The sequence below is a fragment of the Ciona robusta genome, chromosome 7 (assembly GCF_009617815.1).
Source record: "Ciona robusta chromosome 7, ASM961781v2".
Classification (NCBI taxonomy): Eukaryota; Metazoa; Chordata; class Ascidiacea; order Phlebobranchia; family Cionidae; genus Ciona; species Ciona robusta.
This window is the reverse complement of record NC_143241.1, coordinates 4,477,318-4,504,344: the sequence shown is the minus strand read 5'-3', so window position 1 is coordinate 4,504,344 and position 27,027 is coordinate 4,477,318. Positions and strand designations below refer to the sequence as shown.

At 33.8% G+C, this 27,027-nt stretch overlaps 1 protein-coding gene across 3 annotated transcripts in view; it reads right to left on the bottom strand.

Moving 5' to 3' along the window:
• Positions 1-27,027, bottom strand: part of LOC149733979 (uncharacterized) — a 51,609-nt gene that overhangs the window by 1,186 nt on the left and 23,396 nt on the right. The window contains exons 1-35 of one of the 3 annotated variants that reach the window (XM_089880695.1): positions 15,408-15,610; positions 12,934-13,087; positions 12,461-12,543; positions 12,141-12,294; positions 11,841-11,923; positions 10,033-10,186; positions 9,832-9,914; positions 9,531-9,684; positions 9,358-9,440; positions 9,147-9,300; positions 8,786-8,868; positions 8,366-8,519; positions 8,226-8,308; positions 7,954-8,107; positions 7,822-7,904; positions 7,409-7,562; positions 6,633-6,715; positions 6,409-6,562; positions 6,274-6,356; positions 6,016-6,169; positions 5,880-5,962; positions 5,662-5,815; positions 5,528-5,610; positions 3,084-3,237; positions 2,578-2,660; positions 2,373-2,526; positions 2,206-2,288; positions 1,888-2,041; positions 1,739-1,821; positions 1,527-1,674; positions 1,385-1,467; positions 860-1,013; positions 703-785; positions 492-645; positions 338-420 (exon numbers count right to left, since the gene is read on the bottom strand). In XM_089880695.1, coding sequence (XP_089736821.1) covers positions 338-420; positions 492-645; positions 703-785; positions 860-1,013; positions 1,385-1,467; positions 1,527-1,674; positions 1,739-1,821; positions 1,888-2,041; positions 2,206-2,288; positions 2,373-2,526; positions 2,578-2,660; positions 3,084-3,237; positions 5,528-5,610; positions 5,662-5,815; positions 5,880-5,962; positions 6,016-6,169; positions 6,274-6,356; positions 6,409-6,562; positions 6,633-6,715; positions 7,409-7,562; positions 7,822-7,904; positions 7,954-8,107; positions 8,226-8,308; positions 8,366-8,519; positions 8,786-8,868; positions 9,147-9,300; positions 9,358-9,440; positions 9,531-9,684; positions 9,832-9,914; positions 10,033-10,186; positions 11,841-11,923; positions 12,141-12,294; positions 12,461-12,543; positions 12,934-13,087; positions 15,408-15,474 — 4,090 coding nt within the window. In that variant the 5' untranslated portion in view covers positions 15,475-15,610. Of the gene's footprint in view, positions 1-337; positions 421-491; positions 786-859; positions 1,014-1,384; positions 1,468-1,526; positions 1,675-1,738; positions 1,822-1,887; positions 2,042-2,205; positions 2,289-2,372; positions 2,527-2,577; positions 2,661-3,083; positions 3,238-5,527; positions 5,611-5,661; positions 5,816-5,879; positions 5,963-6,011; positions 6,170-6,273; positions 6,357-6,408; positions 6,563-6,632; positions 6,716-7,408; positions 7,563-7,821; positions 7,905-7,953; positions 8,108-8,225; positions 8,309-8,365; positions 8,520-8,785; positions 8,869-9,146; positions 9,301-9,357; positions 9,441-9,530; positions 9,685-9,831; positions 9,915-10,032; positions 10,187-11,840; positions 11,924-12,140; positions 12,295-12,460; positions 12,544-12,933; positions 13,088-15,407; positions 15,611-15,702; positions 15,857-15,913; positions 15,997-16,130; positions 16,285-16,639; positions 16,817-16,921; positions 17,031-21,495; positions 21,612-21,727; positions 21,873-21,964; positions 22,033-22,089; positions 22,282-22,392; positions 22,549-27,027 lie in introns of those variants that run through there. The other 2 variants (XM_089880694.1, XM_089880696.1) reach the window with 2 other exon arrangements.

Sequence of the window (27,027 nt, the reverse complement as noted above, 5' to 3'; positions counted from 1 at the left end):
CCTATGGGAAATCTCATACATTTCGCCACGGCCATTTTTTTTACTCCAGCAGTCGAATTTGGGGTTTTGAAACCCATTTTTTCAAAAGCTGTTTTGTATTTTAAAACTTGGATGGTAGCTTTAGATCACATTTAACCATATCTATCAATACACAAATTTAGATTTTTCGTTGGTATGCCCCTTTAATAATGCTATTTGCTTTACATAAACAGAAAATAATTTAAGCCTTGATAAACCTGGCAAATATTTAACAAATGGCGATGTATTTATGAACCACCTTGTATAAGCCATTGCAAATGAACGTTTTACCAGAAACACTACAACTTTATTTATTTACCTATACCATAACAGTTCAATTGATGATCATCATTTCCACCATCAGCTGCTGATTTTATATCTTCCATGATTTCTCTTACAGCTCTGTGAATTTTCATTAATAAAAATAGAAAAATTAAATGTTACAAATAAGAGAACACTAATTTTAAACTAACGTCAAGTTCATGGATTTCAGAGCATCTGCATCAGCAGCTGTTAGATTGCCAGGATATCTGTAACCTTTGACTTTACAATCCACTTCTTCCCAGATTGTAATAAGACAATCAATAGAGTGAGGTCCGTGAAACGAATTACAATTTTCAGGGTAAACTACATGCAATAAAATTAGTTTTATACGAATAGAAACACACATTGTAGAACACAAACCCAGCCCATAACATTCCAATCCTTTATCTTTATCACCACCATCAGCTTCCAATCGAACTGTTTCAAACTTCATTAAAACTTCACTGTGTATAAAATATAGTATAACACTCCAAATGTTGTTTTTGTTTGCACACCTATAGATAGTAAATATACTTACTCAACATTCATTAAATCTAAATTTTCCTTTTCAGCTGTATCTAATTTAACTGGAGCTTTTGATCCTTCACTTAAACAACCTTTCGATATCCAAATAGTTGTAAGGCATTTAACACTGTGTGGGCCATAGTATGTGTCACAATTTTCAGGAAGCGCTAGAAAAATTACACAGGCCATATTAATAATGATAGTTGGTTTACGTTAGCAGAAGATCTTAAGACAATGCAACTGATGGATGGATACTAAACAAGAACAAAACACAAACCTTGTATTTAGGGTAAACTGCATATTTCTTTTTAAATGACACAAGTAGATTACAACTATCAATATGTCACTCAATACTGGTGTATCTACATTGATCAAAAATAACTATAATCACAACTCACAAGTAGTTTGTAATGCAGAAAACATTGATAGCACTCTACACTATACAATTAAAGCTCAAGTATTTAAACAAAGGAACCATCATTATTATAAAATGATCTCTTTATTACAATACAGATATTTTATTTAATACATCACTTACTTATTCCATAACAATTCAGTTGATGTTCATCATTTCCACCATCTGCTGCTGATTTTACACCTTGCAGGTTTTCTCTTACAGCTCTGTGTTAAAGTTTAATATAATATAGGATATTCATATTAAATCCTAAAACTCAACTTACGTCAAATTTATGAGTTTCAGGGCATCAGCAGTTGTCAGGTTGCCAGGATATCTATAACCTTTTTTTTTACAATCCACTTCTTCCCAAATTGTGATGAGACAATCAATAGAGTGGGGTCCGTGGTAAGAATCACAATTCTCAGGATAAACTGAAAGGTAATACAATAGTAGGACAACATCCACCAATAGCAACGGTGGTAATAATGTACAAACCAATTCCATAACATTCCAATCCTTTATCTTTATCACCACCATGAGCTTCAACTTGAACTGCTTCAAAAGTATCCATAACCTCACTGTAAGTAAAAAAAAAAAATGGCTGTTTATGGAACACATCAGCCAATTTATCCAAAAAAACTCACTCGACGTTTAGTGTATTTAGAATACCCTTTTCGGCTAAATTAAGTTTATCTGGAGCTTTTGTTCCTTCACTCAAACAACCTTTTGATTCCCAAATAGTGGTAAGACATTCCACACTGTGTGGTCCATAATACGAGTCACAATTTTCAGGAAATACTAAAGGAAAAAAAACATGGTAAAAACAATACAAATATAGAATCTACATTTTAGGAAAAATCTAAAACAAAAACGTTACAAAAGTTTAATCAATAGAATTTATAAATCACGTAGTTATGCAACAATCATACTTAAAGAAAAATTCATTAAATAGTTTTGCTTACCAATACCATAACAGTTTAACTGATGATCATCATTTCCATCATCAGCTGCTGATTTCACACTTTCTATGTTTTTTCTTATTGTCCTGTTATTAAATGCCAAAAAAAATTGTTTAAATATTGTGTGTACTTTTGAACATTATCTGTAAAGAACAAATTAAGCAACTAACGGGATGTCAATATTTTTCAGAGCATCAGCATCTGTAGTTGTGAGGTTACCAGGATATCTATAACCTTTGACCTTGCAATCCACTTCTTCCCAGATTGTTACTAGACATTCATTGGAGTGAGGCCCGTGATATGAATCACAATTATCAGGATAAGCTAAAAAAATTCAGAAAGTATTAAAACAGCAAAGTACCTACTCACACTAACCAATTCCATAACATTCCAATCCTTTATCTTTATCACCACCATCAGCTTCCAATCGAACTGTTTCAAAGTTAAAGGAAACCTCACTGAAAAAAAATAAGTAACTTTATTTGTTGTATTTATACCAATTGCCATGGCAAAGTGATTAGCATGCCTGCCCCAATTTCAAAGGTAATGGATTCAAGGTTCGATACTGCTACCATTCGGGGACCATGTGTCCTTGGGCAAGACACTTCACAGCAATTGATCCAACCTAGTAGTCACCAATGTTTTTTTAAGTTATTAGCCATGCACCTTACTCATCCTCACAAACATACATGGTAATTCATAGGCTGGCACAAGGTGCATAGAACAGAACAGCTGCGTTATAATGACTGTCGTTTCTAGCAACACAATAATAAGTCAGTTTATATTCATTTATTCCTAGTTGATTCCATCCTAATTCAATTAATTTAGACGAATAAAAAATTAACATAACATAAAAAACTACGAACAACTTAAATACTTACTCAACATTCAGCAAATCTAAAGCATCTTTTTCAGCTGTGTTTAATTTAACCGGGGCTTTGGTTCCCTCACTCAAACAACCTTTCGATTCCCATATAGTTGTAAGACATTCTACACTGTGTGGTCCATAGTATGTGTTACAATTTTCAGGAAACACTAAAATAAAACGATAAATAAAAGTAATCAGTTTTAATATATCCTTGTTTAATTGTGAGATTTTGCATTTTTACATTTTTGCATATTTGTAAAGCTTAATCATGACAAATAAAATCTATGTAGGCTATAATATTTATAGTTCTTTAATATTTAAGTTTATATTGTTCTGTTATTGTGTTTCACGGTTGTTGTAGAATCCGTACGGGTCTGTAGGCACTGGCTGTGACCTACTAGCTTCGATCGAACCGGTTATGCGTAATCAGCAATTTAGTCTGTCTCACCACTTCGAGTTGTGTATATACAGTGTATTTACAGTTCAGATGGTACACAGCGGCAAAAGTACGTATTCGGGTAAACCAAATCCAATTGCAACCAAATTACCAATTGACTAAGGCAACTAGTAGAACTAATCGACTAATCAAACTAAGAACTAATGGACTAAATTTCTGAGGTTAACAACCCTGGTCACAATCACGAATTTCACCTTATTCAAATAGAATGCAGAATTAGTGTTAGTACAGTTTCAAGTGATATAAAATAGACTGTCACTACGAATAATGGAACATAGGTACAAGTACAACGCTAAATCACTGCGATTAAACTGGATTAATAATACTTGAGAAATGCTGTACTGCACAGAGCTAAAAATAGCTACATTGAACTTAGCGTTGCAGTTAACAAAGGAAATGGAGATAATGGCGGTTCCGTAACGCATGGTGATTTTAGAATGATACGGCATAAATATCGCATAACACAATGGAGGGGAATTAATAACCGTAACAGTTGTTCCAACTACTGCATGTTATAAATCACTTGGATATATAGTACAATGGGGGAAGATAAGACACTTAAGCACATATTGCCAAATATTTCCAAAATCAAAATAGATGACGGTTTTTGGGTAATACCACAAATTAGTACTATCATTCCTTTATTAATTGACAACAATTTAATAAAATATAATAAAACACACAAGGAGTTATTTAGCGATCTGCACAACAGGTGAAAATTTACAAATTTGAAAACACACAGGATAAGATGGGACAGTTTAAAATCATTGTTAATTTTGATTAATAAGTGTATTTATCAATGGGAATATACGTAAATAACACTGTATGCTTTAAAAATTAAGCCTAAACGTTCTTTTTCTTGCCCTACTGCTATAGTTTTTACATGTTACCTATACAATATACTATTGCATAACAATTGGTTATTGTTTGAACGACAATGGGTAATGTTTGAACATCAATGGATAAATATTGTATCCTACAAATGTATATGAACTTGTAATAACATTGATTATAACTACTGATAAAGTTATTATTTTTGCTACAAATTGGGTATTACTACTCTGTTTTTGGCACTTATCTTGAATATATTTTCAAAATATTTTGAAACAAACTTTGAATATATTTTCAAAATATTATCTTTTTATCAAATCAGTATTTTATAGTTGAATAACCCCTGAGGTATAAATTACTAAATTAAAAGCAAACCTTGCAAAGTTTGGCAATGAAAACATACAAAACTACAGTGCTGGTGAAGGTGGGACTCTAAATTGAAATATATTTACATTAGCAATATTCTGCAACTTGTAGTTAACCTACCGAGTTTAACAGGCTGTGCTAGTTTCTTTGCCATGTAAACTTCATATATATAACTTTAAACCAATATTTTTTTGTTGTTTTTATCTCAAATTAATGTCTAGTTTTATGAGACAAAATCAAATTGTACGAAATATTCAAGGTTGTTTTATAAAGCTATGAAACTAGTTTAATCGTTCGCACACGCAAACTAAAAAAATCCTTCGGCTTTACTATGATTTAGCGAGCATTAAAAAATAGCACCTTACCATTTCGAATTTTTTACCTGTTGAAAGTATACTGTTTCTATTTTACATATTCTTTTAATATTAAAAAAAACAATAATCAGCTTTGACGGACGTTTTATAAAGTTGTGATATTACTTTAAAATAATTCGGTAACCTTATTTTCCTGATTATGATTAAATTTGGGTCTGTAAAAAGAAAATTAAAAAAAAGTCTCGTCTGACAAAGTGTCCCATCTTCCCCCACCCTACTATATTTGTTTTATGATACATATCAACTGTGGTGAAGTTTTAGTGGTGGTAAATATACTTTGCATAGTGTGGTATTAACAAGTAAATGTATTGTTGGTGCATAGTTAATGGATAAAGACTTCTGCTTAGTAAAAATTTTAACATACATAACAAGCAAATAATTTGACCATAAATGATATGAATAATAGATATTAAACCTAATAAACATTACCAATGCCATAACAGTTCAATTGATGATCAGCATTTCCATCATCAGCTGCTGATTTCACACTTTCCATGTTTTTTTTCATTGATCTGTATTTATTTACAATAGTATCCAAATTCCATGATTATTTAACAACTTACACTAAGTCCAAGTTTCTTAAAGCATCGGCATCAGCAGTTGTCAGGTTGCTAGGGTATCTGTAACCTTTGACTTTGCAGTCTACTTCTTCCCAAATTGTGATGAGACAGTCAATAGAATGAGGTCCATGATATGAATCACAATTCTCAGGGTAAACTAAAAGGTAATACATTAATAGGGCAACATCCACCAATAGCAACGGTGGTAATAATGTACAAACCAATTCCATAACATTCCAACCCTTTATCTTTATCACCACCATCAGCCTCGCTTCGAATTGAATCAAAGTTATTTCCAAGGTCACTGTGCAGATAGCAAAATAGTCTACAAAAACCAGCACATGAACAAGAACTTACTCTAAATTTAGTAAACTTAAAGCTTCTTTTTCAGCAGTGCTAAGTTTATTTGGAGCTTTTGTCCCTTCACTTAAACAACCTTTTATTTCCCAGATGGTGGTAAGGCATTCTGCACTGTGTGGTCCATTGTGAGAGTCACAATTGTCAGGAAATCCTGCAAGTTGCAATGGTTTTAAAAATTACAGAAACGTAAATCTGAACTGAATATGAACTTTGATGAAAAGGGTAATCAATGTATACAGTGTAAACATATGTTACCTGTTCCATAACAGTTTAACTGATGATCAAAATTCCCACCATTTGCAGCTAATTTTACACTTTCCATGTTTTCTTTTACAGCTCTGTATTTGGACAGTTATAAAAATAAAAACCTATCTATTTTTAAAAATTCACCTTAGATTCAAGTTTTTCAAAGCATCCACATCTGCAGTTGTTAGATTGCCAGGATATCTATAACCTTTGACTTTGCAACCAACTTCTTCCCAAATCGTGATGAGACAATCAATAGAATGGGGTCCGTGATATGAATCACAATTTTCAGGATAAACTGAATTGGAACGTTATGACTGTAATGCTACTTGGACTGAATAAAAATTATAATTTGAAACTATACAAACCGATTCCATAACATTCCAATTCTTTATTCTTATCCCCACTATTGGCTTCCAATTGAATTGTTTCTATATTGCTCCCAACATCACTAAAATTAACATAGTAACAAATGTAAATACAATTTCTAATCCCAAACTAATATCTCACAAACATAATTTTTTTAACTGTATAAGCTTTAAATTGTGGAAATATAGTTATGTATCTGTTTAGTAAATATAAACTTGTAAAATATATTTTAGTGTAAAAAACTATATTTTTATCAATATACAACATTTCTTTAACTCCCCCATAAGAAATCCCTGTTTTTGACATTTACACTTAATAAGCGATACTTCATGCTGCACAGGTTGGAATGGCAATACCTTATTCTTAATTTCTTACGTATAGGTCTGCACGCTAATTAATTACATAAACCTTACTGACCACTAAAATTTTTTGGGTAATAATAACGTTAATACAATTCTAGTAGTAATCTGATTAAAACTTTTTTTTAGGTTTTTCACAGTGAAACCCAGCGTTTGTTACAACACAGTGCAAATTCATAAATTCATTGTTTGAGTCATCATAGCAATTGATTAACATGTGAAATATTTTTGACAAGGTATGAATGAACATGTTAATTCCCAGATCAATGATTTCGCGAATAGTAAGTTTAAAAATGTTTTATCATAAGCTTTACAACGCTGTGTCGCAGCTTAGACAAAGATTTTAAAATGGAAATGAGCAGAAACTAACCTACACAATATAAAAAAGGAACTAGGCCTAGTTAAAGAAAACTCACTCCAGGTTAAGCAAATCAAAAGTTTGTTTTTCACTTGGGGTTAGTTTATCTGGAGCTTTTGTTCCTTCACTTAAACAACCTTTTAATTCCCAGATAGTTGTAAGACATTCCACACTGTGTGGTCCATAGTATGTGTCACAATTGTCGGGAAATACTAAAGGAGAAATTATATTGGGTCATAACACTTTACATGAATATATCTTTTAGATAATGGCAAGATAGAATGGCAGACTACATGAATATTAATCACTGCAATTGAAAAACTAAAGGAATTCAATAAATAACAAGTGTATTATCATTATATAAGCAAGTTGCAGTTAGCTGGTTAATTACCAAAAAACAATTAAAACTAGAATCGCAGGAAAATTATAACGGGCATCAAGACATGTACATTAAATCGCATATTTTCTTACCAATTCCATAACAATTTAATTGATGATCAACATTACCACCATCAGCTTCTGCTTTTACACTTCGCAAGTTTTCTTGTAGAGCTCTAAAGTTTCATTTAATAAAAAGAAGTAAGAAAACGGATTTTTACTTACGTTAAATCCATGCTTTTCAGAGCATCCAAATCTGCAGTTGTTAGATTGCCAGGATATCTGTAACCTTTGACTTTGCAACCAACTTCTTCCCAGATTGTGATAAGACAATCAATAGAGTGAGGTCCATAAAAAGTTGCACAATTTTCAGGGAAAACTTTACAAAATTAATTAGGGTTAAAGACTTGCATGCATACAACATAGTAAACACTATCATTAATTTAAACATCAAGAAATGAGAAACATAATACAAAACAAGACTATTTAGTATTTACCTCCCCCATAACATTCTTCTCCCTTGATAACATTTCCAGCATCAGCTTCACTTTTTATTGTTTCTATGTGATCAACTACTTCACTGTTGCAAAGAATAATATTCATATAATTTGTTTAAAACATGGAATGGTGAGCTTACTCAATGTTCATCAAGTTTAAAGCTTCTTTCTCAGCTGCATCTAGTTTATTTGGAGCTTTTGTTCCTTTACTGAAACAACCTTTTGATTCCCAAATAGTTGTAAGGCATTCCACACTGTGTGGTCCATAGTATGTGTCACAGTTTTCAGGAAACACTAAAAATACAACAATATCAAGGTACCATTTGACTCACAGTATTATCTCTCCAGGTCAACAATGTTTACAACTATATGGAACATTCCATCATACAAACAAGACCTAATTATAAATTTGTAGATTATGTTTGTACCTATCTCCTACTCCAATCTTGAATATTTAAACCGGTATTGTATTCAGAAGCATTTGAACCAAATGATGAAATGTGGTTTAGTTGTAAATACAGTTTAATACGTAATAGTACAATTTATATAAAAAAGCCTACCAATTCCATAACAATTCAATTGATGATCATCATTTCCGTCATCTGCTGCTGATTTTACATCTTCCATGTTTGATCTTACAGACCTTAATACATATGTTTAGTTAAACAGAAGGTATAAACTTTACAATAATTTGAGTATTGTAAATTAAAAGAAACTGTCATTTCCATTGCAACCCACTAAATAACCATTACTGAATATCAAGTTTTTGTCAACTTTTATATAGCAAATAAATGCATTAAATAGGAATATAAACAAACATACCCCAAAGGAGTTATAAGAGCAACATTTAATGGTAAAAATAAAATAACAATGGATAAGACACTGACAATCAAACAACAAGTCATTTATGTTCAATTTTACCTCAAATTCATGTTTTTTAAAGCATCTGCATCAGCAGTTGTAAGATTGCCAGGAAATGCATAACCTTTGACCTTGCAATCCACTTCTTCCCAGATTGTAACAAGACAACTAACAGAGTGAGGTCCGTGATATGAATTACAATTCTCCGGCAAAACTAGATTAAATAAAACAGTGAAATTGTAGTAATGAAATAGATGTATTAAACTCTCACCAATTCCATAACATTCCGATACTTTATCTGCATCACCATCATCAGCTTCTGTTCGAATTGTTTCAAAATTAATCTCCAGTTCCCTATAATTAAAAACAAAGTCAAACATAAAAAATGGGTAATTAAAAACAGATCAAATGAAATCATTCTAAAAATTAGGAAACTTAAGTTACGTTAAACTCAGCAAATCCAATTCCTTTTTTTTCTTATCTGTTAATTTAACTGGAGCTTTTGTTCCTTCACTTAAACAACCTTTCGACTCCCAGATGCCTGTGAGGCATTGTACACTGTGTGGTCCAGTATAAGAAGTACAGCTCTCTTTAAACACTGTAACAGTAAATAAAAAGGTATATAGTTGAAGTAAATGAAATAATTTGGTGGAAATATAGTACAAATACTTTATCAGGGATTTTATTATCGGGTTAAAAATTCATAAAGATAATAATTAGAATCTAAATGGCATTTATTACTCACCTACACCATAGCAATTAGTTTGCTGAGTTGCATCTCCACCATCAGCTGCTGTTTTAACAGCCTGTCGATTCGCAATCAACATCCTTGATATTAGTAGTAATATTAATAAGCAAAGTAGTATGATCAATATTACTTTAACAATAATGCATTTTAACAATAATGTTACTCAACTACAGTTTCAAGATATCTTAATAAACTTACTTCAGGTCTAAAGCTTTCAACGTATCTGCTTCAGCTGTAGATAGTTTAGGTGGATACTCCTCACCTCGTTCCTTACAATCTACATGCTTCCAAACTCCAATGAGGCATTCCATTGTGTGCGGTCCACTGTGTGTTGTGCAGCCATCAGGAAACACTAACAAAAGTAAATTAAAAAAAGTAATCATTTAGATAGATCACTTGTAATAAATGGTTTTTGATTCAATCAATCAAATCGTGTATTCAATTTTGAATGTGTATTCAATTCTGAATTTATCAATACCAAGAATTTTTTAAATGGGCCCAATATACTTGAAGATGTTGACATTTAAATGAAAATGTGGAAAACGGTAAAACTATTATCATCATAGTCATAGTTTCATCTGCCACAAAAAAAGGACTGTTCAAAGTAGATTTAAGGGCAAATATTGTTTATAGTAGATTGAAAGGCAAACTGTCTGAATGTCTGCTTGTTATATCTTATATAATAAGCCATTAGGGATGGGCCGAATCGAATCCGAATATTCAGCGTTGTTCGACGCATTTTTAGGTATTCGATCGAATCCAAATTTGCGTGGTCGAATCCGAATACTTTCTATTGCCCACGAAATGCCACACAAACACTACTAAATTTGCCAAAACAGTAATTTCGTGATCGTCTGAATATAAAAAATCTTGATTTTACAACCAACAATTACGCGGGTTTCACATTAGAGTTTATAACGTAACTCAGTTCACACAAATTTCGTTCGAATTTACTCTAGGAAAGTAACGAATCGCAGCGCCTACGAACTACTGAGTGGCCTATGTTCCCGCGTATGATTTGGTAATTAAAGGGAAAAATCGTAAAACTATTTTTATTTTAATATTGCAAAATCTTCTGTAACACTTATAAATAAATGTTGTTCAAATTTTGTTAACTTGAATTAACCAGTAGCAGTAGTTAATTCTACATCTCGTAACAGTGCAATTCACGAAACTCGTAGTCTTGTGCGGTCTCTTTGATTGTGAACCTTGTGTTCGTTTGATCGGAAACCACGTGTTTTGTGGAATTTTTATTAACGGGCCTTCAGACTAAATCCGACGTGTTCGCGTGCGCCTTTTCTCCTTAATGACGTCATTAGCTTTCGGACTCTGCCTATTCTTTATGGCGCACTCTAAGAAACTAGCTTTATACAATGTCCGATTCCAGATATTTAAAAATTAACGAAACCATTACAATTTATAAATTTAACATGCCTGGCTACAGGAAAAATGTGATAAAACGAAATATGAATTAAATTCGACCGTATTCATAAGGAAAAATCTACTCGTTAATACAACGTTTTACTTTGTACTTCTGGATCCTATGATGGTGTAGAAATCAAGTAAAACTTTGATGGCATGTGGCCAATAGCCGGTGCCCCGCCATTTATATGCATTGGCCGGCGTTGATTGACAGGTTTTTAATTAATTTCCCGGCTCGCAGATAACGCTACAATAGAACGTTACCAATAGAAACGACGCTGGATATGCACCGGTTATACAGTTTCGTTTGTTTCACCACAGTAAATTAGCTAAATGACGTCATCGAATATTCGGATTCGACCGAATATTAGACCGTAGATATTCGGGGTCGGGATCTCAGCCCATCCCTATAAGCCATCATACTAAAAACTTCTTTGTCTTGGTATTATTGTGAACATTTTTTTATGCATTGATTTTTCTATAAAACACATAATCAAGTTTGCTACAGCATGGGTTAGTCTATGTCCGGTGTAATATCTGATCTTTTAAGAGTTTAATTTGAGGCAAATATAATTGTGAATTACCTGTTCCAAAGCACTCCAACTGCTTATCTTTATCTCCAGAATCAGCTAAGCTTTTTTTGTTGATAACATGATCAAACAACTCGCTACATACAGGAAAGCATGTTTTTAGGTATATACTGCTATGTATTAGCTAGGCTGTAACATGTAATAACTGTGGTTGCAAGTTTAGTTTATGTAAGTATGTGTTATGCAGCACAAGATTAAAAATGTGGAAACTGCTTAATTTCATAAACAATTTTAACTAGTAAAAAATATTATTTGCAATTATATTTAGGCCAAACTGAATATTACAGTTCTTACTTGAGGTTGTATGCAACCAGTACATCTTGTTCAGAGGTTGGCAATTTAACAGGAGCATGTGTTCCGTCGTTTTTACAACCTTTCAAGTTCCAGATAGTTGTAAGACAATCCACACTGTGAGGTCCATTGTATGTGAGGCAGTTTTCAGGAAACACTAAAAGTTTAGAGTAAAAAAATAAATAAAAAGAACCAGTAGTGAAGGTTGACAATAAGGTGCTAAGTATAAATGTAAAAGTTAATTTACATAAATGGTAGTGTAACTAATGACTTTAACCGGTTTCAAATTTAAATCAAATGACTTTATAAAGCTGTATACCCACCAAATCCATAGCAATTCAACTGATGTTGTTCTCCTCCTTGATCTGCCATAACTTTTGACACCCTCATGGTAGCTTCTATCTCTCTGTTTATAAGTCATGAATGAATGAATGTAACTTACTTTATCCTTGTCGTTGTAACACGGTTTAAACACTTCGTGCCAGCTTACGAGTTACCATGTATGTTACTTTGTAGGTGATAATTCTTTTCAATTTTTTATGTATGTCTGATTATTTGGACAACCCATTAGTGACCACTGAGTTGGAGCAATTGCCGTTAAGTGTCTTGCCCAAGGATACATACGCCAACAATGGTAGCAGCGTCAAGCCCTGAACCCATTACTTCCGGGTTACAGGCAGGCGCGCTAACCACTATGCCACGGCGCCGTTATACTAATTAACAAAAAAATGAAAATATATTGCAGGACCAAGCTATTTAGTTTACTATAAAACAAAAGTTCTCTAAAAATACTCACACCAAGGTCATGTCAACAAGTGGCTGAAGCTCAAACTCATCAAGCTTAGGCGGATATTTCTCCCCTTCGACTTTGCAACCCACTTTATCCCATGTACTTATAAGGCACTCCATGGCATGGGGGCCGTAGTATGTTGCACAGTTTTCTGGGAAATCTGTGGATAATTTGTGTTTTTATTAAAAAGTTTTCTTATAGCTGTACTGTAAAAATTAGATAATAGTCCAGCAGAATGGTGAAGTAATTGTGGAATTTGAGGTAAAAGCATGAAAATTGGAACTCTTGTAGAATTTAATACGCTGAACATTTTGAAACTCAGACCCATTCTGAAATCTCGATTTTATGACGTCACGGTTCAAGATTTCATAACACAGTTTTTGCTAGTTTTACTCTTTGCTAGTTCAAAAAAACGTTTAAGTTTTAAGAATAAAGGTCTGCAGTCGTCTTGTAAGGACCGTTGATGAATATATACAGTAGGGTGGGGGAAGATGGGACACCTTTAGCACATAATATCCAAATATCCTGATCGTGTTTTAAACAATTAGCAACGGTCTTTTAGAGTCGTGAGGACACTGTTTTATAATTTTTTAAATGTTCTTTGTTACTACCAAATGGGCAAGAAATAGAATGAAAAGGTGTCCCATCTTCCTCCACCCTACTATACAAATCAACAGAACAAATCTAATGTTTATGTGATGTCATGGTGTCGTCGCAATTTTGGCTTGTATTCGCATTATCAGGGCGACAAGCATAAAGTAACAATGGAGCTAACTGTCATGGAACGATAAATAAAACAAATAATGACAATGTTCATAGTCAATCTCAGTCTCCGTTACATTTGCAAAGCGCTGTACATTGAAGCTCTGATTGACACATTTGCACCGGCCACGGCAACCTTTTTCTGGATTGCATTCACATTTAATTAGTTCTCTGGTTGTTGACGATACTTCCGAAAGATTTGTCCGGAAAGGAACAAACCCTTTCGCAGATGTCTGCCATCCCCAGTTGTTTGGATTGGAAGCTCGGGACTGGCAAACAGTGACTGACCCCAGCAATGCCCAGCCTGATAAGCAGCTCTCCGCACATGTTCTAGTAACGCTGCTCTGGTGGGAGGACTCAATAGATCTTCCCCTTTTTGTGAAAAGCTCTCTGCGGCAATCATCTACATAGCTACATGTGCTGACGCGATCATAAAGCAGGACAACGAAACGTTCCAAAACTGGTAAACTCTTATCAACGTCAGCAAGATCTGGTGCTTCAGAGAGAGATTTAAATGCTGGCGTGACATCTTCAAAGTGTTTCCAGCGAGTGCCTTATATATTGAGTTGCGGTCATATCCCTTTCTATGGAACGTCGCCGGACATACCAGTTTCTCTGAAGTATCTTTTTGACAAATACAACATTTTCCCTAGTCAATAGTACTAGATTTTTCTCATCTTACAGATCTTTCACAGTCCAAAATCACGATCTTCTTTGACATCACGTTTTATTGTCATACATCTGCAACCAACAGTTTTACTCTATTTAATGAGGTTCTGAAAAGCTATCTGAATCACAGTTACGAAGCAATTTCTTGACATATAATGGCTTCTAATTCCAAATGATCAGTTTCTCACTTTTGAAACAATAGAGTGCTGTGTTACAAAACAGTTGACGTCAATACAATATAGTAAAAGTCAGTTTACTTGGGATGACGGAACAGTTTGAATGAAAATTGGGTAACAATCAAAAGACGTGAACAATTTTCCAACGGAATTATAAACAGTCAATACAGCGCCACTTAATAAAATGTGTTTAACCTTAATAACAAAAGTGCAAACATTTCTTTTTTAACAAAAGTGCAAAATTTTTGTGGAAAAACGAGATTTCGAGATGGGTCTGAGTTTTAAAATAATCAGCATGTCCAGTACTATAAGTGTACCGAATTATATGCTTTTACCTCAAATTTCACAATTCGACCATAATTTGACACAATTCTGCTGGACTATAATAATGTGGGAAAATTTAAGCGGGGAATATTATGCTTAAATATAATGTGAGAAATTATAATCGTTTTCTTATAAAAAGTTGCCACCTTTTTATTATACATGTAACATTATAACAAGTATGTTGGGATGCACAATACAGAACTCCAAATTAGACATTTTCTCACTATCCTTGAATCTGTGCAAAGCGAAACCTACGATAACAATGCAAACCCTAAAGTAAAGAACTAACTCAAAAGAATTTAACTCGCCATTTTTCATTTCATATCTTATGTTTTATCAGGGCTGCCATTTCAGTGGAAATAAAGTGATTTACCTTAGTAAAATTAATGTTCCTATAGGTAAAAAAAAAAGTTTCCTATTTATAAAAACAAAACACCGGTAACTCTAGATTCAAAAAAAAGTATTCTAAAATACCTAAATATTCTGTAATGCATCCCTACATGTGTGGCAAATTAATTGGCAAAACAAATGTAAGCATTAAACACAGACCAATTCCAAAGCATTCCTCTTGTTTCTGAGTATTTCCTGAATCTGCCTCTGTTCTGTATTCAAGCATATGCTGATCTAAATACCTATAAAATTAGGTTTTTACATTTTTTTTCCTTGTTACAATAAAGGTTTTATAGTTTTTTGTAGTTGGCAAATAAACTTAATATTCTAATTCATGATTTGTACTGTTTATGAAATAAAACAGATAATTTTTGCACCTGATAATCAGAATTATCGATAATGAAAAAAAGTGCATTTAATTATGTGTGTTTTACTTTTAATGAAAAACACTTGCCATAAGTTCAAAGCATCTAGAGAATTTCTTTCACTTGAATTTAGTTTCGAGGGAGCCTTGGTACCTTTGTTCAAACAACCTCGGATATTCCATATTGAATTGAGACACTCAATTGAGTAAGGACCATAAAAGCTCAAACAATTGTCAGGAAATTCTGTAAAAATTTAACACGTTGACAGGAAATTTAAAAACTAATAACATTGATATTTACCAATTCCATAACAGTCAAGTTGTTCTGGTTTTGAACCCGTATCTGCTGATGTTTTTATTGGTTTTATGTCAGTTTCAAGTGATCTAAAAAGTAAAGTGATCAAACATACATGCAATAAAACATAACAGCAGTAAACACTTAAATAGACTTTCATTAAAATTTACCCACAGTCGTTTAGCCAAGGTCTAAGGTACAGGAACAAGTTGATATTTCTTACGTTAGGGGAGTGTTCTTCATTGTGTCTATGATTTCAGTTGATCGTTTCTCAGGATATTTATCACCCATTTCAACACAACCAACCCTTCTCCACAAGTTGTTCAAGCATTCTACAGTATGCCTGCCATTTAAAGTGATGCAACCATCAGGGTAATCTGTGAATTTGAATTATTTAACAACAATATAAAAACAGAACAACACTAGCGCATGGAAGAATAAAGAGTTGTTATACGTCTTATGAAGATAAGCGTATACTTTAAACAAGTGGTCAAATATATTTTTGCTTACACGTTGATAAACGTGGAAATTTCTCCACATTGTGTTTTTAAACTTTGTTTACTGGCAAATTGTTACAGTGGAAATTTTTTTTTAACAGTAAGAAAAAAAAATACAGCACCGAATGCAATTTATAATTCATTGAACTGAAAACACATGACTTATTTTATACTTCTGGTGTGAAAACCTTTAAAAATGATCATTTATAAAATTATAATTGTCAACAATATTTACTTGTCTGGCAAACAAATGTAAAGGTCTGTGCACAATTAAAATCAACCCAAATAGCATGAAGATAACCAGTAACCGCTACACAGTCTTTATAAGAAGGATCTTGTCTGTTGTCTACCCAATTGGTGTAGTTACCAGCTGCTTCGTCAAGTACTTCACCAGTTGACCACACATATGTACCTACATGTAAATTCAAACAAATAACTTTGTGGGTTAAAACTTTAAGAAGTATACATGGTTGAAATTGACTTGAAAACAAAAAAAGAGCATACCAGTGTAACCTACCTTCAGTTTCAATGTCATCAAGCCCTATCCACCAGTAAGAAATTCCTGTGATGTCCCGAGATAAATATATTTTTTTCCTTAGGGTTTCGGCTTCCTCTAAATTTCTTATCTGAAATAGTATACTTTTGTGATGAGTTTATTTAACATAAGGGGTTAAAGTGTAAACACAAATTATTTGATTTGTCGATTCAGTTTTGGCCGATCCATATGCGGTTTGTGAGGTAAGAAAGACCTATTTGCAACAAATACAAATTTAATTTTTCATTATACATTATAGCAGTGGTAATTAATTCTAATCATACAGTTCTATGGGCTATGACACACATGTCTTTGCGCATGATCTGCTGCATATTTTTTAGCGGAAAGCAGAATACAATATGTGAAGTTTATTTGCTAATTTTTGACCGATAGAAAATACGTATGCGCCGGATGAATCCAATGATGTATGACATCATAATCAACGCTTACGTTGTCCAGGGAAAATTGGTGTACCCCAAAATTGGAAAAGATTATTAAAAAATTGACACCTATGAGCGTCGCCATCAATAAATTGGAACCAAACACAAGTTGTTATATGATATTACATAGTATCGTTGTGACCAAGTTTAGACACAGATGTAGGCTTCACGTCACAACCAGAGTTGCATGTATCCCAGTTTTGCAAGATATTAGCTCTACTCATAAAATATAAACTGCCTTTATTTTCTAAGTTGCCACAGAGCCTAAAATATAACATATACAATGTTTTTTCATCAAAATATTAATTTATTTTGTATGCGTAAAACAGTTTCATAACCGGTTACAGTCAAAAAATTTTAAGTTCTTGAATTAACTGCTCTTCTGTTTCTGTGTAAAATTAAACTTATTTAATCCACGCTTGTCCGTCACCAATGTGCTTTTCTTCCAATGATTTATTGTCGCTGGAATTTCGTTTCATAAATATGCTGGTTATAATTAGAGGTCAACCGATACATCGGTTTACCGATATTATCGGCCGATATTTACTTTCTACAGATAATCGGTAAAAAAGCGCTGATATTTCACCGATATATAAATCGTTCGTGCGAAGCGACATTCGTCCTACTTGACCTTTACATGCGTTGTAGTTTGACCTTTACGTACATCGTAGTTTAGCCTTCACGTGCATCATAGTTCAACGTCTACGTGCGTCATAGTTTAACATCCATGTGCATCATAGTTTAATGTCCACGTGCGTCATAGTTTAACGTCCACGTGCGTCATAGTTTAACGTCCACTTGCGTTGTAGTTTAACGTCCACGTTCCTCATAGTTTAACCTCTATGTGCGTGGTAGTTTACCGCTCACGTTTGTCATAGTTTAACGTCCACGTGCGTCGTAGTTTAACGTCCATGTGCGTTGTAGTTTAACGTCCATGTGAGTTGTAGTTTAACGTCCACGTGCTGGTAGTTCAACTTCCACGTGCGTTGTAGTTTAACGTCCACGTTTTTTTTACGAATCCTCATTTAATCATAATCAGGAACATAATGTCACATAATTATTCAACAGCATTATCATGACTTTATAAAGTGGGCGTCAAAGCCGATTACTGTTTTTAAATTTAAAAAAACTAACAGTATATTTTGAAAAGGAAAAAATGTGCAATTGCTAATTTTGAATCTCTAAATCATATTAAAGCCAATGAAATTTTGTAGTTTGCAAGTGTGAACGATTAAACTAGTTATATAGATTTATTTCGTACGGTTTAATTTTGGCTCATAAAACTAGTTTTAGTTTTGTGAAAAAAACTGAGATAAAAAATGAGGAAACAAAAAAAAAGATCAGGGGTCAATATGACTTTAATTTGAGATAAAAAACAACAACAAAAAATTGTATATATATATACAAAGTTTACGTGGCAAAGAAACTAGCACAGCCGGCTGTAGAAGACAGTTGGTATAAATATTAGGGATGTGCCGAGCCGAGCCCGAACTCAAAAGCTCGTGCCCGAGCGTCTCCTTTTTTGACGAAACGAGACTTATGCTATTGCTATAATGTTGCACGCGAGAGCGAAAAAATATTAAAAATGAAAAAAGTGAAGCTACTAAAAGATAACGAGACTAGTCAGCGTAGCTTTCTCTTCAATCATTTTTCGTTCGTTGTGAATTTGCTCTCTCGCAAGTAACGAATCGCAACGTCGGCGAATTTGACCTTATGCAATTACAGCAGGTGTCGAATTACACGATAACCTAATCCCTAATGTTTCCGTATCTGATTTTAAATAAAAAGCCAAAAACTTTTTTACAGGATCGTAGAAGTAAATCCGGACGGTGATCGGTTAATTTTATTGAAAATCCGAGCGTAATATATTTTACGCGCGTCTGTCACTCAAGCTACGAAATCTTGCATATTTCTGACTATAGTGCGGGCGCCTGTGCGATAGAAAGGTTGTTAAAGCTGCGATTTGATGTTTTATGTTTGTTGCGTGTTCGTTATAATCACGGGTGTTCGTAATTATCAGGTAACGAAATCGATCGAATAACAAACATTGCCGTGCTGCATTTTGAACCTTTTTTTGTTCAATTGTTACTTCACATGTCTTACTGTAACATAATTATTAAGTATGACATTTTATAATGTACCAATCGAGAGGAATGTGCCCATTGCCTGACCCACCACGCGATCGAAAGGTCACATATTTACGCTCTGCGCTCGCTTATGAAATAAAGGAAGACCCTTTATTCTTCCTTTATTTCATAAGCGAGCGATAGCATACATTCAACACTTGGTAAGCGAAGCAATCGCTGTGAATATGCTCTCGTGGAAAATGACGTAATGCCACGTCAGCGTGCAGCCAGTGTTTTATAAATTATACGATTTATATAAATTGTTTAAACTTTCGGATTTGCAATAGTGTTACTGTTACATAACATAACAAGTGTACATAAATTTCTAATTAAATATTTTATGGAAAAAACTAATATCTTGCAACTGGGATTTACGAAACTTTGGTTCTTGCGCGGTGCCAACGAACAACGCTTATTGGCCTCTGTCCAAGCTTGGCCGAGACGATATTTACTTCGTGACAAACCGTTCCGTCATTTTAGCTAGTCGCTGTGTTTTCGCAGCGTAACCAATGCACCGGACGTAAGAAAGTTGATTTTATTATTAATAGGATTTCTTTCTATTACAAAAATACGAGCGTTTTTCGACGATCCGGACTGTGACATTATCAGTGATAAAGGGGTATTTCTACAATTCTGATCTGATAAAAAACTGCTGCAACAGTTATAAATAATTTTTAATTAAATATTTTTTGTATGAATTTTACATTTTGCAACACTGGGAATTACGAAACGAGACGTCTCTTTAACCGCAAACCACGTGTTCTGTATTATTTTGATTAGCGACGCTTTTCGACTGAATAGGAACGTATTCTCGTACGCCTTTCTCCTTGATGACGTCATAGGTGCTCGGGCTCAGGCTCGTGCCGAGCTTTTCGTTGAAGCTCGGCGCTCGGCGAACCCGAGCTTTTACGACCTCAGCACATCCCTAATAAATATGTTTAACTTGGTGTCCTATCTTTCCCCACATTTAAGTTTTAGGTTTTTATTGCCAACCTTTAAAAGGTTTACTTTTATTTCGATAATTTCTACCTTAGGGGCTATTCAAATATAAAAAGACAATTTAAAAAAAAATATATTCAAAGTTAAGTTATTTGCACTGGAAAATAATTTCTGAGAAGTGGCTTGTGCGAAAAATAGTGTAGTAATATCCAGTTTGTATCAAAAATATAAACGTTATTAATAGTTAATAATAATTTTCTGTAATTAAAACTTTATATACATTTGTAGGACACAAGATTTATTGATTGAAGTTCGAACAATGCCCATTGTCATTCAAACAATACCAATTGTCATCAAGGGCCTACCCAAAGGTTTAAAAAGGAGGGGTAGGTCTTTTGCTTAGAAAATGGACACATATAAAAAAGTTTTTGCTTGGAAAATGGACGCATATGAAACTCAACGTTTTCGATGAAAACATACCTAGACTGATATAATTAATAACACACATAATAGAATCGGTTTTAAACTACAATATTATGACTTCTTTATTATTTTTTAAAATAAAGAGTTCTAATTTTAACACAAAATAAAATAAAAAATTGTCAATTTTTTTTAAATATTTAAAGGTGGGAGGGGGGTTCGGACCCCTGTGACCAGTGGCGCAGCCAGTTTAGGGGTTGCGACCCCCCCTTTCAAACCCCCCTAAATTTTTTTTTATTAAAACCCCCCCTTATTTTTTTTCTAGCTACGCCACTGCCTGTGACCCCTTGTATGTGCCTCTGGGCCCTGATTATCATACAATAATAAAATGTAGATATCCTGTTAAAAACTATAGCATAGGGCAAGGAAAATAATGTTTCAGGTTTTTTACTTTTTGAATTGTTGTCAAAAAATAAAGGAAGGATAGTACTTATTCGTGGTTTTGATTTTAAAAATACTTGGCAATGCCTGCTTAAGTGTCCCGTTTCCCCCACTGTATATATTGATTTTAAATGTTAAATCTAAGCTTTATAAAATAACATGTCAATCAAATATTTTTGGGGGTATTTACAGTGGCTAAAACTTCCATGTTGGTTTCACATTTTCGTTTTGCTTCAAGATAATTTAGTGTTTGCACATGGGCTTGGAACTTTGGTGTCACACCACGAAGTTCCAACAATCCTGTTTCTACAAAAATAATAAGCACAATTAATATTAATATCATTAAATATGTTCAAATTAAAACATACAAATTTTCTTGCTGTGGCTATTGTTAAAAATGTTAGTTTTTAAATCTGTTTTACCTTTTAAGCACACTTCACGGTATACACCAAGTTTAGGATTTTGTGCACGAAGGACTATTTCTTTAAGGAGGTTAAAATATTCTCTAACGGTAAGTCTGGTAAATACCACCAAGTTACTCTCAACGAGGGTTGCTGTACAGCCCACCTGTAGTAAACAACATATATTAATAGAATCCCTTCATATTTAAATTAACACAACAAGTGTGGATAGTACCAACAGTAGTAAAACATAAGTACCTTAGCAAAATAATGCCTGACACATTCTTCAGTTATAATGTTGTAAGATGGGCAATGTGGAGGCAACTCTATGAATTAATACAGAACAAGTCAATTAAAAAAAGAACCTTATAGTACACACTTACCAGATTCACATACAAAGGGGTGCTTTTTACCACACCACTCATCTATCCAAAACTCATCTAAAATAGCAGTGTTCTCAGGAACACCTTCTGGATTATTAAGTCGAACAGCACCACAGTTTTCCACACACCATTTATTATCAGGTTGAGCATGTTCAGATCCACCAAGATACCAACGTTCAAATGGGAATGGACCTGTGTGTTTAGAAAGCAATTTAATATTTATCTGTCTTTAACAGTAAACTATTTTAATTACTTGTTAAACATAGATTTGGGGTTTAGTATTAAAAACCTAAAAGTAGTTACCTTTTTCACAGATTACACGCAATTTTTCAAAACACCCAATCTCTTGCCAGCCGACACCATACCCAAAACGACCACAAAGTCGTTCCATACCATGAAACTCATCATCACCCATCCATAAATCATTGGTGGGATGACCAGGACACCATAATATTTTTCCTATAATAAAAGCACAAATAAGGCAAAAGAATGGGGAAATCTCAATTTAAAAGCCATTGCTAACATACGTGTATTTTTTAAACCATATTTGATTTTACCGCTGAGCAAGAAAATGAATGTTATAATATTAAATGCAGTAGAGCATTCAAGAGAAAAGAAATTAAGAGTGCGTATTTCTCTTTTAAAACAACTTTTTAACTGATACTAGGGACGTACCAAACCCGAGCAACTCGTTTTTTAACTCTCAGTACTGGGCTGAAAATTCTGAAAATTGGGTCAAGTGCCAAGTCTTATGCTATTGTTATCATGAGAGCGAAACACATTAAAAATGCAGCTACTAAAAGATACCGGGACTTATCAGCATAGATTTCTCTTTAGTCATTATTCGTTTGTTGTAAATTCGCTCTCTGAAAAGTAACGGATCGCAACGTTAGCGAATGTGCCCGTCTCGAATTACTTCCTGTATCGAATTACATTCGTATCAGCTTACACGAGTGCCCAATGTTTCATATCTGATTTTCAATAAAAAACACCAAAAACTTTTTTATATATATATATATACATTACTGGTGCTGGTGCAACAAATATAAATAGTTTTTAATTATTTATTTATACATAATTCAATGTTTTGCAACACTGTGAATTACAAAACGAGTGGTATCTTTAACCATAAGCCACGACTTCTGTATGATTTGAATTAGTGCCTGACCAATATTACTTTATACAAACCGATAATGATATTTTGTAAATTTCAGATGCCAAAAAACCGTTATCATAATTAGAGGTCGAGCGATATATCGGTTCATCGATATTATCGGCCGATATTTACGTTCTACCGATAATCGGTAACAATAAAAAAAGCCGATATTTCACCGATATATAAATAGTTTAGGCCAAAGTTAGTATAGACCAAGTTAGGAAACGGCGCTCGTTACCGCCATTACGGAGCCCACAGAGCGTGAATCGCCTATACAAATGCATGGACGGCATGTTTTCATTTAGTTCTTGTAAGCGATACAAAGCTAGAAAACACGTATAGCGGTTGTTTTAACGTTTAAAATATAATTTCTAATATAAATCTTGTTATATAATATTAAATCTAGGAATTAATGTGAAGTAAATTAATATTTTGACTGGTTTTCGGCGTACAGTGTGGTTTAACAGGGTACTTTACGCTGGCGATTAAAACTAGCAGAAATCAGCTTAGTTTACATAGTAGTATATGATCATACCTACGAATCTACAGAGCCATTCTTTACTACATTTATAACCCAACTTGAGTGGACATGCAGCTCCAAACTGCTTAAGTACTAGCAGATAAGGTGTTCGCATTTTCCGATTTCATAAAGACCCGTAACGCAGAAAAGGTAGCTTACTAATTCAAGCAGAGGACCAAAAATAGTAACTCAGTATTGTTTTCCTCAATGTCATTTCGATATTAGGCAAATTTTACACAGATACCTTAAGTTTCGTTGCCGGGTATACGTGTTAAGTTTGTGAGCCAAAAAGTAAAATCACGGCAATTTACATGCAAAACTGCAGGTAGATACACCAGTTTATGGTAATGTTATGCGTTTTTGTTTGTATTTTTATATTTTAAACATGTTCTCTTTTGATTTTGGTTAGTAAACTTGATATTTTCTGTTTTTTTACTCTTTAATCGATTGAGTGTTTAATAAAAGTTGATTATTTTTGTGAGGTTTATTATTGTGATAAGATATAACATTAGTAGAAAGCCATTTTTACGCGCAGAAGTGCTAGGTTTTTAAAAAATCGCAATATTTAAACGAAAAACAGCACCCAGCAATGATAAAATGCTATGCCGTGGGCTCCGAAATGGTGGCGTCTATGAGGTCATAGACGCGCGACAATGGATAACAAGACTCGTTGTTTTAGAATCCGTTTCCTAACTTGGTCTATACTAACTTTGGTTTAGGCGAAATGACATACATCCTACTTGACTTTTACATGTGCGTATAGTTTAGCCTTCACGCACCTGGTAGTTTAGGGTTTATGCTGGCGCTAGTTCAATGCCACGTGCATCATAGTTTGATCTTTTCGTGCGTTGTAGTTTAACCTTCACATGCGTCGTCAAACAAATAATAACATCTCTATTAAGTAAACATAATATTTATTTCGGCTAGTGCAGTTTGTTTGTGTATTATGTTGACGCTCAAAGAGACGCATAAGTGGACTAAAGTAACCTTGAGGGCACACGCGGCTGATAAACATGACATGCGTTGGAAACCTGATCAGACACTTTGACCAAGCTTCATACTTAAGATTGTTACAAAGGAGTTAAATTAATTATTGGAACGAGTTAAAAAAACAAGTTAGCACTTTGCATTAATTCTTACAAACAAGTTCAGGCTCGGCACGAGGTCGCGAAACCGAGATTCAGCGCAAGCCATGGTCCCTAGTGTCTGGAAAATCTACTGCAGATGTCCAATCTTACGCGACAAACTGCCTGTGGCGACGGTTAGCACAGCGTCGCTAAAATTTCACGCAGCAATAATAAAAAAACTCCAGGTGTTGCCAGAAAATTGCTTTATATGAAGTGGGAATTCTGACGTGCGTGGATGTTAATGTAATACTATATTAGTTTAGAGGAAAAATATATATATCTTGGATTAAATGCCAAATTATTCGCAAGAAAATCTGACCAAGATTGTTTTGGATGCATTTAAAAATACGTCCTTGTATGTTTTAGTAAAATATACTTCAGGACAACTACTTTACCCTTCTTTGATTTAGTCGTTCTGGTGTTTCGTTCAACCACACCAGGCCTTAATTTTGGTCATAACAGCAGGTTATCTTCCCTTGTAACCCTGGCGCGTCGTAACAAACTACAATCATTCACAAAATCTCTGCGTCATAATTCTTGTTTGTAATGCAACAAATTATAAAATTTGAAAAAAATCAATTTAACAAAACTCGAGAAACAAACAAAATTAATTAAACCAGAGTCAGTTATGTTTCACAACACACCATCAAAGCTGTGTTCGCCTATTACCGATCAAGTTAAATACAAATATTTAAGAAGTTAAACTTGTTTTATAATTGGAAAATCCAGGGGTTGCTTCCACCCCTGCAAAATTGTCAGGGTAGGTCTGCATACCCTGCACCATATAAATCGACCCAGTGCCGTTCCCGTATAGTCTGACTCGAGAGACAAGTGATCTTTTCGTCAGCGTGTTAGCGTCTAAATACGATAATATAGATAATGATTGCAACATCTTTCGCAATCAGTCACATTTATTAAAAGCAATCGTATTGTAGTTGATTGTAAGTCACAGAATTTGGATTAAATCAACTACAAACGGTCGTAACTTTGACGCGCGCCGTTTTTTTTGTTTAGAGCTATCATGGCCTACCCAATACACGGCCTAGGAATACATCGAAACTGCTCAGACAATAAGAGGCCTATTGACGCGAATAATGCCCATTATAATACATTGTTACGTCACGGTTTTATGAATGGATTTTGCTGTCTGGCTGTAGTTTTTGCATCAAATAACAGTTTATTTACCATTCCCGGTTAAATTACCTTATTTTTCGGGTTATTATATCAACATCTTATATTTTTTATAAATGTTTAAGCATGACTGAACAGATATGGGTTACTTTTAACCACGTGCCGCATACAAGTAAGTTTTACCGACAGTTTAGTTTGGCTCAGTCGATTATTTGCGTCATAATAAAAAACAGGTTGGGTATAACACGAGCGCCCGAAACATTGGGCGCTCGTGTTATACGATACCGACTGTAATTCAAGACGTGCAAATTTGCGCTGCTGTTGCGATTTGGCTGTCACGCCCGGCTACGCGTCTTTTAAATCCTCGGCAATATTGCCGATGTCTTTTAAAAACCGTCGGCAACCAGTTGCCGAAGTACTTTTATACGAGTCTCCAGGGCTGTATATATATACATATACTTTTTATTTATATTTGCATACTAACGTAAACAAAGCCAAAAGTTACCGATTACTTTGTTACCAGAAAATTTCCGATGCGTGGCAGTTTACTTAACTCGCAAGCGTTACAATCATTAATTACTTAATATTTGGACGTTTTTTTTACACTTTGGTTTACAAGACTAAGCTTAGTTAAAATTAATGTATGGAATACAAACGATTAATCAATGTTAAAGTACATTTTAGGTACGAATTAGCGCCTTAAAAAAAGACATGTAATCGTATATTATTCGCTAATTTTTAAATTTCTAATTTTTAAATTTTTTTTTTCATATGCAGTAGCCAGTAGCGTTTATAAAACTATGCTTAGTTCAAAATACTTTATGGAGTACAATCACTAACTTAAAGTTTTAGGTGCATTTTGAATTTGGCGCATTTTATCAAACAGTGAAGTAGTTGTAATTAATCGCTAATTATGCGGTTTTAATTCTGAAAATTTAGTCTTAAAATTATAAATATATATTAAGATTTGATTTCAATAAGGAGATTAAAGAATAAATGCTAGA